The 15,840-nt window shown below is 42.3% G+C and overlaps 1 protein-coding gene across 1 annotated transcript; it reads left to right on the forward strand.

Moving 5' to 3' along the window:
- Positions 1-1,732: 1,732 nt before the first annotated feature.
- On the forward strand, positions 1,733-14,443 carry LOC311115690 (tripartite motif-containing protein 16-like). Its single transcript, XM_084190845.1, has 6 exons — positions 1,733-2,408; positions 2,852-2,935; positions 12,254-12,487; positions 12,586-12,745; positions 12,847-12,906; positions 13,143-14,443. The coding sequence occupies exons 1-6, from the start codon at positions 1,812-1,814 to the stop codon at positions 13,652-13,654; spliced, it is 1,647 nt and encodes a 548-aa protein (XP_084046971.1). The 5' UTR covers positions 1,733-1,811; the 3' UTR covers positions 13,655-14,443.
- Positions 14,444-15,840: the final 1,397 nt, after the last annotated feature.

Genomic DNA, 15,840 nt, shown 5'->3' on the forward strand with positions numbered 1-15,840 from the left:
GCCATGCTGGTTAAGTGTGCCTTGAATTCTAAAGAAATCCCAGACAGTGTCATAAGTAAAGTACCCCCACACCATCCCACCATCTACTCCATGCTTTACGGTGGGAACCACACATGTGGATATCATCCGTTCACCTACTCTGTGTCTCACAAAGACACTGCGCTTGGAACCCAAAATATCAAATTTGGACTCATCAGACCAAAGGACAGATTTCCACCGGTCTAATGTCCATTGCTTGTGTTTCTTGGCCCAAGCAAGTCTCTTCTTCTTATTGGTGTCCTTTAGTAGTGGTTTCTTTGCAGCAATTTGACCATGAAGGCCTGATTCTCCTCTGAACAGTTGATGTTGGGATGTGTCTGTTACTTGAACTCTGTAAAGCATTTATTTGGGCTGCAATCTGAGGTGCAGTTAACTCTAATGAACTTATCCTCTGCAGCAGAGGTAACTCTGGGTCTTCCTTTCCTATGGCGGTCCTCATGAGAGCCAGTTTCATCATAGCGCTTGATGGTTTTTGCGACTGCACTTGAAGAAACGTTCAAAGGTCTTGAAATGTTCCGTATTGACTGACCATGTCTTAAAGTAATGATGGACTGTCATTGCTCTTTGCTTATTTGAGCTCTTCTTGCCATAATATGGACTTGGTCTTTTACCAAATAGGGCTATCTTCTGTATACCACCCCTCCCTTGTCACAACACAACTGATTGGCTCAAACACATTAAGAAGGAAAGAAATTCCACAAATTAACTTTTAAGAAAGAACATCTGTTATTTGAAATGCATTCCAGGTGACTACCTCATGAAGCTGGTTGAGAGAATGCCAAGACTGTGCAAATCTATCATCAAGGCAAAGGGTGGCTATTTGAAGAATCTCAAATATAAAATATATTTTGATTTGTTTAACACTTATTTGGTTACTACATGATTCCATATGTGTTATTTCATAGTTTTGATGTCTTCACTGTTATTCTACAATGTAGAAAATAGTACAAAAAAAAAAAAAACTTGAATGAGTAGGTGTTCTAAAACTGCCTTATTGCTATTAACGTACCAACGTAATTAGAGCAGTAAAATAAATGTTTTGTATACGGTCTGATATACCACGGCTGTCGGCCAATCAGCATTCAGGGCTTGAACTACCCAGTTTATAAATATATTTACACTCCAGACTCCTACATTGCTCGTCCTAATATATATATATTTCTTAATTCCATTCCTTTACTTTTTAGATGTGTGTATTGTTAGTTATTACTGCACTGTTGGAGCCAGGAACACAAGCATTTCGCTACACCTGCAATAACATCTGCTAAATATGTGTAAGCGACCAATAACTTGATTTGATTTTTGAAAGTGTTCCATAATTCTCAATCCGCATTGCGTTGTGCCTAAGAACAGCCCTTAGCTGTGGTACTGTATATTGGCCATATACCACACCTCCTCAGGCCTTATTGCTTAATTATAACACATAAGTGTATTATAAGGCATTATAAAGGTCATTAAAATAATTATACATATGTTCTTCATAGAAACTGTTATCCTTTATATATTCTAACAACACATTTTAAGATTCATTATTTCATTTGTTCCATGTTAAGGACTGTAACCTAGGAACAAAACTATTTGTCTCCCTCTTCCTGTTGCATGCAGTTCCTCTCTCTCTTCCTCCATTCCTCTAACCCCTCCCTCCCTCCTTTTAACCCCACCCCTCTGGCAGAACCAGGAAGTCCCTCCCCTCCACAAACTCTCTTCTGAGGAAACGAAACTGATCTGAGTCTCTGTGTCGTCTGTCTGTGTGAGAGTGAACAACCGTCCAAATGGCTCAGCAAGGAGTTCTGCTCGACCAGGACCAGTTCTGTTGTTCTGTCTGTCTGGATCTACTGAAGGAGCCGGTCACCATCCCCTGTGGACACAGTTACTGTAGAAGCTGTATTGAGGGCTGCTGGGATCAGGATGTTCTGAAAGGGGTCTATAGCTGTCCTCAGTGCAGACAGACCTTCACTCCAAGGCCTAATCTGACGAAAAGTAATATATTGGCTGAGGTGGTGGAGAAACTGAAGGAGACAGGACTCCAGGCTGCTCCCCCTCCTGCTCTGTGCTATGCTGGACCTGGAGATGTGGCGTGTGATGTCTGCACTGGGACCAGAAAGCAGAAAGCCCTCATGTCCTGTCTGGTGTGTCTGGCCTCTTACTGTGAGACTCACCTCCAACCTCACTATGAATCTCCTGCTTTCAAGAAGCACAAGCTGGTCAAAGCCACCGCACAACTACAGGAGAAGATCTGCTCTCATCATGAAAAACTGCTGGAGGTTTACTGTCGTACCGATCAACAGTGTATCTGTATGCTGTGTACAATGGATGAACATAAAGGCCATGATACAGTGTCAGCTGCAGCAGAGAGGACTGAGAAACAGGTAAGACCAGAACTACTTGTTGGTGACTGTCTGATAAACAAATAATTAAAGATACAGTAGGAACTAAGGTTGTTTGAATATGAGATCATTCAAATTATCCACGGCAGAACAAATATGAACACAAACCTTGATTATATAGATATGTTAACCCAGATTCTCCAAATGTATCACCATTTTCTAAAGTCAAACACCATTATCAAACACCATTATAATTCGTTATCAAACACCATTATCATTCGTTATCAAACACCCAATCAGCTCCCCTGTTTTGTGCACTGTTAAAACTATAATCATTCACATAACAACTTAATAATATAATTTCACACAGACACTTCCTCAACATTTTAATCCCTATCTTCAATGTGCCCTATGTCCCATTACTATACTATTGATCTAGTGGACAAATAAAGCTTGATAGCTCATTGAAGAGTGATTCTCCACAGATGCAGCTGGGGATGAGTCAGCAGAGATTCCAGGAGAGAGAGAAGGACCTGAAGGAGCTCCAACAGGCTGTGGAGTCTCTCAAGGTGAGTATTGTTGACCAGAGGAGACACACCATTTCACTTCTCTCCTCCAGTCAGAGAGAGAGAGAGGGGCCCCTATCCAATCCCACTGGCTCCACTGTTGGGAACAGGCTGTCTGGACCCCTTTCAGAGAATAGACTGCTTAATGTAACCGGCGGGATATGAACCCGGGTCTACTGAGGGAGAAACCAACATCTTGACCGTTACACCAAGAGGACATTCCCTATTGGGCTGAGGGCCGACACTGATTTTGAAGTCGAAGGCGGGGCTTTCACATCACATAACCTTGAGTAACCATGACTGACTCATGTCCCCTATACATTAACATGAAGCCCTCTCTCTCTCTCTCTCTCTCTCAATTCAATTGCATTCAAAGGGCTTTATTGGCATGGGAAACATATTTTTACATTGCCACAGTAAGTGAAATAGATAATAAACAAAAGTGAAATAAACAATCAGAAATTAACAGTAAACATTACACTCACAAAAATTCCAAAGGAATAGAGACTTTCAAATGTTATAATTCAAGTGCAAACAGAGTGAGCCATTCGCCAGACTGAGTTCTGGAGGTGAAATGGAAATGAATGAGGGAGAGTTAAGTGAGGTAGAAGGTGTGGTGAAGAGCTCAGAACCAGAGCCTGGCATCAATGGACATGATAAAGAAGAATCTGGTGCAGTAGGAGATACATTGTTGTAGAACGTGGATCCATACCTTTTGGCAGATCCATTTGTGGTTTCAGGTTGGGTGGGAAAGGAGTTGGGTGCAGTTGAATCAGTGAAGGTAACCTGTAGTGATATTTGTTTGTGTTTCGTTTGGTGCAACACAGACCTGGTGGTGAGCGTGGTGAAACAGAGGAGTCTGTCAAGGCGTGCTGAAGGTGGGTGTGGTGTAGGAAACATGCGCAGGACACAGAGGCTCAGTCCAAAGGCTTTAGTGCAATAAATATATATCCAACCGAAGCAAAATAAGCCCGAAGGCAAAATGCACGACGCACACAGGCGACAGAACGAATGACGCACAAACATGTGCAAACAACCCTCTCAAAACACTGGAGGGAAAATGTAGCTCCAAAACACGAAACAGTAGTACAATCACACACAACGACAAGCACACACAACGAGAACTAAATAGGGCACTAACGAGGCCTAACAAGACACAGGTGTACAACATCCAGACAAAACCAATCGAACATGAAACATAGATCGGTGGCAGCTAGTACTCCGGGGACGACGACCGCCGAAGCCTGCCCGAACCAGGAGGAGGAGCAGCCTCGGCCGAAACCGTGACAGAGTCACTGTCAGTCCTTTTGAGTTTTGAGTCTTTACCCGACAAAGTCATGGTAGGATATATCAGTTATCCTGTTAGAGCTTTTGTGGCGAATCCACTGCACTGATTCAGGTGCAACGTTTATGGTCATGTTGCAGCAGTTTGTAGGAGGGAGATTCCAAGATGTGGGAAGTGTGCAGGAGGGCATGGGATAGAGGATTGTGTAGTTTCGGTGGATAAAGTTGTGTGTGTCAACTGTTGGGATGCTCATGTTGCTGGGGATCGGAAGTGTCCGGTGCGAGAGAGGCAGGTTGAGGTGCCTAGAGTCAGAGTAGTGCAGAAGGTGTCGTATGCTGAGACACTGAAGAAAGTAGAGGAGAATGGGTCAAGTGTGAGAGATCCTGAGAGGATCCCTGTGAGTAGTAGATCTGTGCCAGCACAGAGGGATAGATCAACGAGTGATATATGCTTTAGTAAAGTTAGCTTCTTAGAGTTCATAGCAATGGTTATCAACTGTACCGCAGTAATGGAATGTAAATCCCAGAAAATAGATGTTGTGGTGGCAGCTGCAGAGAAGTATTTGGGCATACAAGATTAGACTTCAGAAGAGTTACAGGGTGTGTTGAGTGGTGGTGTCCCGTCCTCCCAGGCCGTTGGCATGGTGCAGGAGCAGATAGGGTCAAAGTAGTGGAATGGGGTAGTGGGTATTTAATGAGTGTAGGGTTAGTTGGAAGGTTTTTAATTAAATGTTCCTTTCCCCTTTTCCCATTTTGTATCACAAAGTAAAATAGAGTTATATTATAGTCCAGTTGGGGGCGGTAATGCAACATATTGGATGCCAACCGCCGTTAAACTCCAAAGAAGAAGAAACGTTACATTATGGCAATGTACAGTGTCTCTGCCTCTCTCATTCCATGACTTTTGCAGTAGTTGGTTGTATGGGTCTCTGTCTGTCAGCACCCCATTCATAACCAATTGTTGATGGGTATTTATAGAGCTCTGATCAGGACGACAATTGATTACTGGTGTATAGTTTATCGAACAAGGCAAAACTTGGCTTCAGAAGCTGGACAGAATCCAGTATATAGCTTTAAGGATATGTATTGGTGCATTTAAATCAACATCTGTATGTGCCTTACCGGTGGAGGCAGGAGAGATGCCTTTGGATATACAGCGTAAAAAATGGTCATTATCTTATTGGGTTGAAAGGCTGTGAGGTTGAGCATCCCACTGCTACTGTTCTAGATGACTGTTGGGAATATAGTAGTAGACAAGGCAGTGGTTTTGGTTGGATAGTTGGAAAGCTTGCTGATGCGAGTGGTTTGAGGGAGTTGGAGGTTGGCCCTTCTGTGGTGATAGGGGATGTTCCTCCATGGTTACTCCCAGACCCTGTTGTTGATCTAACCTTGGTAGAGAAAAGGAAAGATTGGTCAGAAGTCAGTGATATAGTGAAACTGGTTGACAATTACATTGGTAGAGGTTTTTATGCTTTTTTAATGCTTTTCACAGATGGATCCAAGGACCCAGATAGTGGGCTCACAGGAGCAGGCGTTTACGTTCCTGAATTTGATGTGCAGATATGTAGAAGACTAACAGATGAACTGTCAGTATACTCAGTTGAACTGTTGGCGATAATAGTTGCCCTCCAGTGGGTGGAGGACGTACAACCTGTTAGAATTATAGTATTCTCAGATTCTCTGTCTGTATTGAATAGTTTATCATCTGGTAAATCTAATAGGAGTGACCTGCTATTGGAGGTATTAATGTTATTATGGAGAATTGAGAGAATGGGTTTAGTAGTGAGATTCTGCTGGGTCCCAGCACATTCGGGTGTGGAAGGGAATGAAATTGTAGACCAGTTAGCTAAAAGAGCTTTGAAACGAGATATAATTGATATTAATGTTCCACTGGGTAGAGGTGAGGCCAAATGTAAGATCAGAGACATTTTGATAGATGTGTGGCAGAAGAGATGGTACTATTTATATGAATAGTTTACAGTTTTACAGAAAGGTCGATGGACCAAGATTCAAAAGTCCGATTAGGAAGGACGAGGTGGTGTTTACTAGATTGCGCTTAGGACATTGTACATTGATCTCGTCATTACATCTGGTTGGCAAGCATGTGAATGGTTTGTGTCTGGAGGGTACGTCGATGAAACGGTGGAGCATGTGTTGTTATATTGTTGTAAGTATGTTGAAGAGAGGGAAAGATTGAAGTGTAGGGTCATTGAGGTTGGACGGGGTTGGGGGGGTTTGGAAGGGATTTTGGGGATGGGGGAGGGTCTATTAGAAGTTAGTAGGGCTCTTCTTTATTTTCTCAGAAGTACTGAGTTAGGTAGGAGGATTTAGAAATGTTGGAAACCGTGATTGACCACACACTCCAGCACAGTAGGTGGCGGCATGCACCTTTAACGTTGGTTTGTGGACCGCCATTATATCATAGAAGAAGAAGTTGTTTGTGTGAGAGATTTGTGGTTCGTGAGGAGGGCTACTATTCTTTTTTCTTTTGGTTCTTGCGTATTTTCTGAATGTATTTTCTCATGGTGGAGGGTTTGTTTATTGGTTTCCACTGTTTATCGTTTAGAGTTTGAGGGGGGAGTAGGGGTAGTTTGTTAGGGCGGCGTGATGGCCTCAACCGAGTGGAGAAGAAACGCTGTCGCTTCGGGTCCGTTCCGGAGAAAGGTGTGGAGGAAGTTTTGCTCATGGTCGGCGAACAGGTTGGAGCGGAACATCTGGACTCTGCATCCAGAATGAACAAGGCGGTGGTTGGGTTAATGAAAAAGGTTTGTCTTGTTGTTAGGGGTGTGTTGGTGCAGATGTCGCCTCTTTCGATAAGAGTTGTGGTGGCTAATCTGCCTCCGTTTATTGCTTCCGAACAGACCCCAAGTAGTTGGTTAGTTTTGGTAAATTTGCAAGTGATTTCCGTGTGCTCTCGGCTGGGTGCCAAGCGGAATCCGTTAAACATGTCTCTTTTCATAGACAAGTGTTTGTTTCTTAACAAACCTCAAGGTTACACAGGGGAGGGGTGGAACACAGTGTTTGCTAGCACAGATAGTTTTGGGTGTTTCTAGTGTGGGGATCATCAGTTATAGGCTACAAGCAGCAATATGATTGATAGGTAGGACAGGTATTGAACCCAAATAATCCCTACTCAGGTGAGCTAACCTCAACCCTAGTAAACATGCATTAAAAAACCTTTATTTTTTGACAGAATGTTTAAAAAAGGTGTAATCTTCGTAAATGATATCATCGGTAGGACTGGTGGAGTTATGTCGCACATGCAGCTAACAAAAACATATGGAAATGTCTGCTCTACCCAAAATTACAACCAAATAATTGCAGCATTACCGCAAAAGTGGAAGAGGAAAGTGGAAGGGGGAGAAAGTAAGGAACTTGTCTGTCGGCCTTGCATTAAAGAACATAATTGGTTAAGGAAAACTGTGATAAATAAAAAAGTATATCAGTTTCACTTAAGGACCAAAGGATTTGTCAGCCGTCCCATATAGATTGCAAAATAGTTGGGAAGAGATTTTTGACGTACCGATCCCATGGCATAGTGTTTATGAACTGACACGCAAAACGACACCGGATTCAAAAATTAGAATCTTTCAATTTAAATTATTATATAAAATTCTTGCTACCAATAGAATGTTATTTATATGGGGGATACAATCTTCCCAGCTCTGCAGATTTTGCTGTGAAGAGACAGAATCATTAGATCATTTGTTTTGGTTCTGTCCATTTGTAGCTTGTTTTTGGACACAGGTCCAGGAATGGCTAAAGGATTGCAATATTTACCTGGAACTAACCTTGCAGATAGCATTACTGGGTGATCTGAAAAGTCATAGTCAATCAATCAATAATATAATAATACTTTTAGCAAAAATGTTTATTTTTAATTCACAATCTGTAGAAGCAATGAGAATAGAAAGGTTCAGAACTTTTGTAAAACATCACAGTACGGTTGAAATACATATGGCAAATAGAAATCCTATATGGATGGTGTTAAGAGATAGATGTGAGGTATTGAATAGAGTTGAAGGATGGGACTAATAACAAATAACAACAAATAATAACAAAGATAGCTAATAATCTAAGCATACTGTGTCCATAATAAGTATATAGGTTGTATGTTGGGAGCTTTTGGGAAAGAGCACAGTTAGAAAGATATGGCATTTAGAAGCAAACCGGATGGACATCATGAAAATGATCGGAGAGGTTGAGAGTAGAAGAAGTTCAGGAGCAATAATATATAATATATATATATATATATATATATATATATATATATATATATATATATATATATATATATATATATATATATATATATAGAATTATTGTAAAATTAACTGTGTCCATAAGGTGTAGATAGTAAGTATAGACCGGAAGTAGAGGCCTGGGCGTTGTTGTTCACTAATTTACTCCAAGTAGGGAAAGGATGGTGGGGTTGAAAAGTAATAAAGGGGAATATATATATAAAAATAAACATGGGGGATTGGAAGTGATGCAGACAATTACATTGATAGAAGATACAATCTATCTGCAATATTAAGCTGATCCATTCCCCCCCAAAAAAAATAAAATAAAAAATAAAATAAAAATATATTTAAAAAACAATTTAAAAAAATTAAAAAGAAACATACATTATAAAAACCTTGTATATAAAATGATCTCATATTGGGAGTAAATAGACTCTGAATAGAAAAGAAAAAACACTGCATCTTCCAGCCCACCAATAAATGACATAATGCAACCTTGGCGGTTAGCATATTTACCTCAACATGCCCCTCGCTTGCCTGAGAAGGCAGAGTGCTCGATGCTGGTTGATGAATTTGACAATTAATGTACTAGGAAAATATGTTTTTATCGACCAGAGGTGACTGAATTAATGTTTAGGTTTATTGATAATCATTATAGTAATGAAGTATAATTTCAAAACATGACCATAAAAACAGGTAATAATAAACATGAATCATCATTATATTACTTCACAGTAATATGTTTTCAGTCCTTCCTCTTGCGTTAGCAGTGTGGAAAGGGACAGTAAAAAGCTCAGGCAGGAGGAGTTTTCCTGTGTGGTGGAGTGGTGGTGTATCCAGGGAGAGAACTAAACTAATCTTCTGAAATGTCATTCATGGTCTTATGCTGCCATCTATTGGAATTATTAAGCAACTGCAGTAGGACTGAATAAAGTGTTTTTCCTTACTAATCCTTACTAAAGTAGTGATTACTCAGAATTGCAAAAAAATGGCAGGGGTACCAGGAGGGAGGAGAATACATTTTTTTACATTTTAGTCATTTAGCAGATGCTCTTATCCAGAGCGACTTACAGTTAGTGAGTGCATACATTTTCATACTGTCCCCCCATGGGAAACGAACCCACAACCCTGGCGTTGCAAGCGCCATGCTCTACCAACTGAGCTACACGGTAGTAGTGCATGGCCAAGTGGTGGTGCGCAGGCCGTGGAGAAAGCGGTGGTGGGGAGGGTTGCAGCTGGGCTACATGAGCTGAGGCAGGTTTCTGTAGTAACAGAAGGCTTGGTGGGCTCATCCCAGGAAATATTGCCTGTCATTGGGGAAGAGGGTCTGATCAGGGGGGAAGTGCAGGGGGGCAGAGACTGGGGAGGAGGAGGACGGTACCTTGCCAATGGAGGAGGAGGAAGAAGAGGGGGGAGGTGAGTCTGCGGGAGCGGAGGACAAGGCACCTCGTTTTCAGACGGCTCATTGGATCCAGAGCTGACAGCCAGTCAGGCTGAGGGCCCAGTATATACGGTGAGAGAACTTTCTAGGTTCCTGATGGAGACTAAAGGGGAAAAATAAGGTTCTGCTGGAGTCTTATTTGATTGATCCTGGAAGGTGTGTAAGGTCAGTACAACACGTGATGAAGAATTTGGGGTTTAGTGTCCTCTCACCCAGGAAGCGGTATAGGCTGAGAAAATGGGTCATGGGTTCTTAAGGGCATATCTTCAGAATCTGCTTAAATGGATGGTTTTTTCTGGCATGGTGGCTTTATGGGCTTCTCTACTGGTTTCTGATTGTGGTGATTTCCCTCCCACCTCTTATGGAGATTTCACGGTTAGACTTCCTTAACATGAACGCCGGCAAAGACTGGGGGAATATGTAAACCAAAAACATTTAAATGCCATGGCAGAAATCTTAGTGCAGGGGTAGCGAAAGAGGTGTGTAAGGGTAGGTTGTTAGTGTTTAGAGCCCAAATAATGACCTTGTCTTTGCTTTCATAAATGTGTCTGCACCTGGTCCTTTGTAGCTCAGCTGGTAGAGCACGGCGCTTGTAATGCCAGGGTAGTGGGTTCGATCCCCGGGACCACCCATACACAAATATATATATATATATATATATATATATATATATATATATATGCACGCATGACTGTAAGTCGCTTTGGATAAAAGCGTCTGCAAAATGGCACATTATATTATATTATAGTACAGGGATCAGTTCTCTGTTTCACCAGAGGGGTTGGAAAAACAGAGTGGGGAAACAAAGAAAATCCCTTGTTTTACGTTTGTCTGATGGGCGGGTAACTTCTGTTGTGGGGGAGATGAGGGAGCCTGATGGGTGGGTAACTTCTGTTGTGGGGAGATGAGGGAGCCTGATGGGTGGGTAACTTCTGTTGTGGGGAGATGAGGGAGCCTGATGGGTGGGTAATTTCTGTTGTGGGGAGATGAGGGAGCCTGATGGGTGGGTAACTTCTGTTGTGGGGAGATGAGGGAGCCTGATGGGTGGGTAACTTCTGTTGTGGGGGATATGAGGGAGCCTGATGGGTGGGTAACTTCTGTTGTGGGGGAGATGAGGGAGCCTGATGGGTGGGTAACTCTGTGATCCTGGGTGTTCTCAGGTTCTGCTCACAGACCTTTCCAAACTCTCTCTGTCACAGAGAAATCAAATTGACATTTCCCTGGCCTTTCACAAACTCTCAGCTGCCGTCTCTCAGACGGTCTGCCTCTGATTTTTTTTTAAAAGGTCTGGGAAATGATTGGACAGGACGTGTGTTGCTACTGTACCCTACGGAAGTGGGCTGGAGGGAACCAGCAGTGGGACAACTACATCTCGATCACAATAAGTACATTTCTTTAAACAAGTCAGTGCTAGCAGGTGAAATAAGTCAGGTGTTAGTTTAGTGCTGGAAAGAGGCTACTGTACCGTACGGAGGTGGGCTGGAGGGAACCAGCATGTGCTCTGTTGAGGAGGGCTGGTGGTTTGGGGCTGGATCAGCAGCTCTTCATCATGCGGCAGGAGAGACTCAAGACAGCAGGGGTCTCTGATTTCTATGCTGCAGTACTGAGGGCTGGAGCAGCCTGAGGAGGGGCCACCACCGTTTCCACCACTGCAAGTGACAGCAGAGACTGGGGACTGGCAGGAGAGTCCGGAGGACTTACTGACTTTTAACACTCTGAGCCTGGGGGAGTTTGAGGAGGTGGGGGGGTAAGGTGCTGTACACCCTCAGTGTCAAGGTTAGACACATCAGGAGCTTAGCGGGAGTGTAGGGGCATCAGTGGCAGGGGGTTGTGGGGGCTGAGAGCATGGCAGGGTATAGGTGGAGGGTGCTCTATAAGCTCCCAGTGCTGGAAAGGTCAGGGGTCCTCCAGTGGAGGGTATTACATGGAGCCCTGGACACCAATAGCTGGTTGGCTCGGGTTGACCTGGGAGTTGGGGAGGGGTGTCCGTTTTCTGCAATGACAGTCTGTTCATCATGTTTTTTCTGTGTTGCCAGGGTAATGCCATTACTGTTGACGCCTTAGGGTTGAGTTTGAGTTGTACAAAATGATCAACAGTGTGGAGATGTTTCAGGAGGTATGGGGGCTCAGGGGGGCTGTCTGTACGGCTGGAGAGGAGGGGTTGGATGGACGGTTGGAATGTGGTGCTGGTTGGTGTATTGTACTGTGGTGTTGGGTACTGGATAATGTGATTGTGTGGAGGTTGTGGTGGCACGCAATGTGCTTTTAGGGGTGGGGGTGGGGGTGTTGGTGTAATGAGGATGGCTCATTAAAGTAAGACAAGTCAGTCTCTCTCTCTCTCTCTCTTAACAGCGCTCTGCACAGGCAGCAGTGGAGGACAGTGATAAGATCTTTACTGAGCTGATCCGCTCCATTGAGAGAAGGCGCTCTGAGGTGAAGGAGCTGATCAGAGCCCAAGAGAAGGCTCAAGTGAGTCAAGCTGAAGGACTCCTGGAGCAACTGGAGCAGGAGATAGCTGAGCTGAGGAAGAGAAGAACTGAGCTGGAGCAGCTCTCACACACAGAGGATCACATCCATTTCCTCCAGGTAACTCAACTGCCTTGATACATGTGATATGAAATTAAAACTCAATGTGAAACTCTCAATCATTTGGTTCTGTTCTCTCTCTCTCTCTCTCCCCCCAGAGTTATCAGTCTCTCTCCGGTACCAGTGTATCTTCAGACTTACCCAGCATCGTTGTCTGTCCTCTTCAGTACTTTGGAGATGTGAGTAAGACTGTGTCTGAACTGAGAGAGAAACTAGAAGACGTCCTTAAAGGAGAATGGACCAAGATCTCCACTACAGGTGTGTTGAAAATAATAAGAACATCAACTTTAGACCATTGAAAGTTCCCTACTAGTCATAAACATGTGGAATATGGTATGAATGTGTTTGTGTGTCTGTAGTGAATATAGTGGAGATTGTACTGCCTCCAGAGCCCAAGACCAGAGAACAGTTCTTACAATGTGAGTCTCTTTATTCTGAAGTAACTAACAGTCTCTTTTTACTGACACTCCTAACAATCCCTCTAGAAATATATAGCAATAGTAGATCTAATCAAAGACTGGGTATCTATCTGACTCCTCATGTTTCTCTGATTTGATCTCTGCTGTGCTCTAATCAAAGACAGGGTAGATACAGTATCTGACTTCACTTATTGTTCTAACTCCCCTCATTGGTCTCTGCTCTGCTCTTCTCCCAGATTCCTGTCAGCTCACACTGGACCCAAACACAGCAGGCACACGCCTCTCTCTGTCTGAAGGGAACAGAAAGGTGACACGTACAGACCAAGTCCAACCATATCCTGTTCATCCAGACAGATTCACCAACTGGTGCCAGGTTCTGTGTAGAGAGGGTCTGTCTGGACGCTGTTACTGGGAGGTGGAGTGGAGTGGTAATGTTGTTACAGCAGTCTCATATAAAGACATCAGCAGAACAGAGACATATGGTGCATTTGGACACAATAACAAGTCCTGGAGTTTAGAGTGTTGTAGTGGTGGTTATTTGTTCAGACACAATAATGTTGGGACTAAAGTATCAGGCCCTCAGTCCTCCAGAGTAGGAGTGTACCTGGATCACAAGGCAGGTACTCTGTCCTTCTACAGTGTCTCTGACACAATGACCCTCCTCCACAGAGTCCAGACCACATTCACTCAGCCCCTCTATCCTGGGTTTTATCTCTTTGATAGTACTGCTGAGCTGGTTAAACTGTAGTAGGGTCCACATAGATACTAGTCATGCTGGTGTAGTCTATAGCTGAGCTGGTTAAACTGTAGTAGGGTCCACATAGATACTAGTCATGCAGGTGTAGTCTATAGCTGAGCTGGTTAAACGGTAGTAGGGTCCACATAGATACTAGTCATGCTGGTGGTGATGGTCCCCAGATGTGATGATTCATTCTGCTCTATTTTTATGTACAATGATTTGATTGATTTGATCTTCAGAAGATGTTATGAATTACAATTCAATGCATTCATATTATTTGTAAGTGCAATGATTTAATCTTATACATTTACATTAATCATGATGTATGTTGGTTGTCATTCAGAACCATTGAAATGTTTTCTCAATTGGTTCTCTGTCTCAATGTCATTTTCCTCAGTATCATGGAACAGGTAGTGTTACTTACTTGCTAATTGAACTATATGGGCCGGTTTCCCGGACACAGATGAAGCCTAGTCCTAGACTAAAAAGCATGTTCAATGGAGATGTCCGGGAAACCGACCCTAAATTTGGCATATTTTATTCTCCCATACTGCTCAGTCAAGCAACATTAAACCTGTCCAGCAGGTGGTGCTATTAACCAAACAATAAAAACCCAGCAGATATCTTGACTTGCCACTCAGTATATCAGTAATGTTCAGAATTGTACTTTAATATCATTGGAGATTGATGGTCTTTTTAATCCACTACCCAGAGTCAGGAACAGATGAAGTTAGGTCTGCTACTGTTCAGTTATTAAATATGATTCATGGTGATGGGAAATAAAAAATACATCTAGTAGTAGTTTTCCTTTGCTATTTATTCCAAGGTGTGTCTTTAACTTGTAAATGGATTGTGTTGAAGCTGGCATGTGGTGTGGATGATAGAATAGAGTGAATAGAGGAGAGAAGAGAGGAGGAGAGGAGAACATCATATAGAAGACAGATAAGATAGAGAGACAATTCATACCCAGGGGAGTTACTGACTCTGGCCCAAATGACACCCTGTTCCCTACGTGGTGCACTAGGCTACTTCTGACCAGATCTAAAGTAGTGAACTACATAGGGAATAGGGTGGAGATTGGAGATTTGCTTACTGGCATTAGAATATTAGAATATCATACTGTAATGTTAGTGGTTGCCTCATTAGAATATCATACTGTAGTGTTAGTGGTTGCCTCATTAGAATATCATACTGTAATGTTAGTGGTTGCCTCATTAGAAATCATACTGTAATGTTAGTGGTTGCCTCATTAGAATATCATACTGTAATGTTAGTGGTTGCCTCATTAGAAATCATACTGTAATATTAGTGGTTGCCTCATTAGAATATCATACTGTAATGTTAGTGGTTGCCTCATTAGAATATTAGAATATCATACTGGAATGTTAGTGGTTGCCTCATTAGAATATCATTATATTAGTGGTTGCCTCGTTAGAATATCATTGTAATGTTAGTGGTTGCCTCGTTAAAATATTAGAATATCATACTGTAATGTTAGTGGTTGCCTCATTAGAATATCATACTGTAATGTTAGTGGTTGCCTCATTAGAATATCATACTGTAATGTTAGTGGTTGCCTCATTAGAATATCATACTGTAATGTTAGTGGTTGCCTCATTAGAATATTAGAATATCATACTGTAATGTTAGTGGTTGCCTCATTAGAATATCATACTGTAATGTTAGTGGTTGCCTCATTAGAATATCATACTGTAATGTTAGTGGTTGCCTCATTAGAATATTAGAATATCATACTGTAATGTTAGTGGTTGCCTCATTAGAATATCATACTGTAATGTTAGTGGTTGCCTCATTAGAATATCATACTGTAATGTTAGTGGTTGCCTCATTAGAATATCATACTGTAATGTTAGTGGTTGCCTCATTAGAATATCATACTGTAATGTTAGTGGTTGCCTCATTAGAATATCATACTGTGATGTTAGTGGTTGCCTCATTAGAATAGCATACTGTAATGTTAGTGGTTGCCTCATTAGAAATCATACTGTAAATTTAGTGGTTGCCTCATTAGAAATCATACTGTAATGTTAGTGGTTGCCTCATTAGAATATCATGCTATAATGTTAGTGGTTGCCTCATTAGAATATCATACTATAATGTTAGTGGTTTCCTCATTAGAATTTTATACTGTAATGTTACAGTGAGGGAAAAAAGTTTTTGATCCCCTGCTGATT

The sequence above is a fragment of the Coregonus lavaretus genome (assembly GCF_964263955.1).
Source record: "Coregonus lavaretus genome assembly, contig: HAP1_SCAFFOLD_2725, whole genome shotgun sequence".
Taxonomy (NCBI): Eukaryota; Metazoa; Chordata; class Actinopteri; order Salmoniformes; family Salmonidae; genus Coregonus; species Coregonus lavaretus.

Coding starts and splice junctions, on each gene's coding strand:
- LOC311115690 (XM_084190845.1), top strand. CDS start 1,812: ATGGCTCAGCAAGGAGTTCTGCTCGACCAGGACCAGTTCTGTTGTTCT. Junction 12,488..12,585: donor ATCACATCCATTTCCTCCAG/GTAACTCAACTG, acceptor CTCTCCCCCCAG/AGTTATCAGTCTCTCTCCGG. Junction 12,746..12,846: donor GACCAAGATCTCCACTACAG/GTGTGTTGAAAA, acceptor GTGTGTCTGTAG/TGAATATAGTGGAGATTGTA.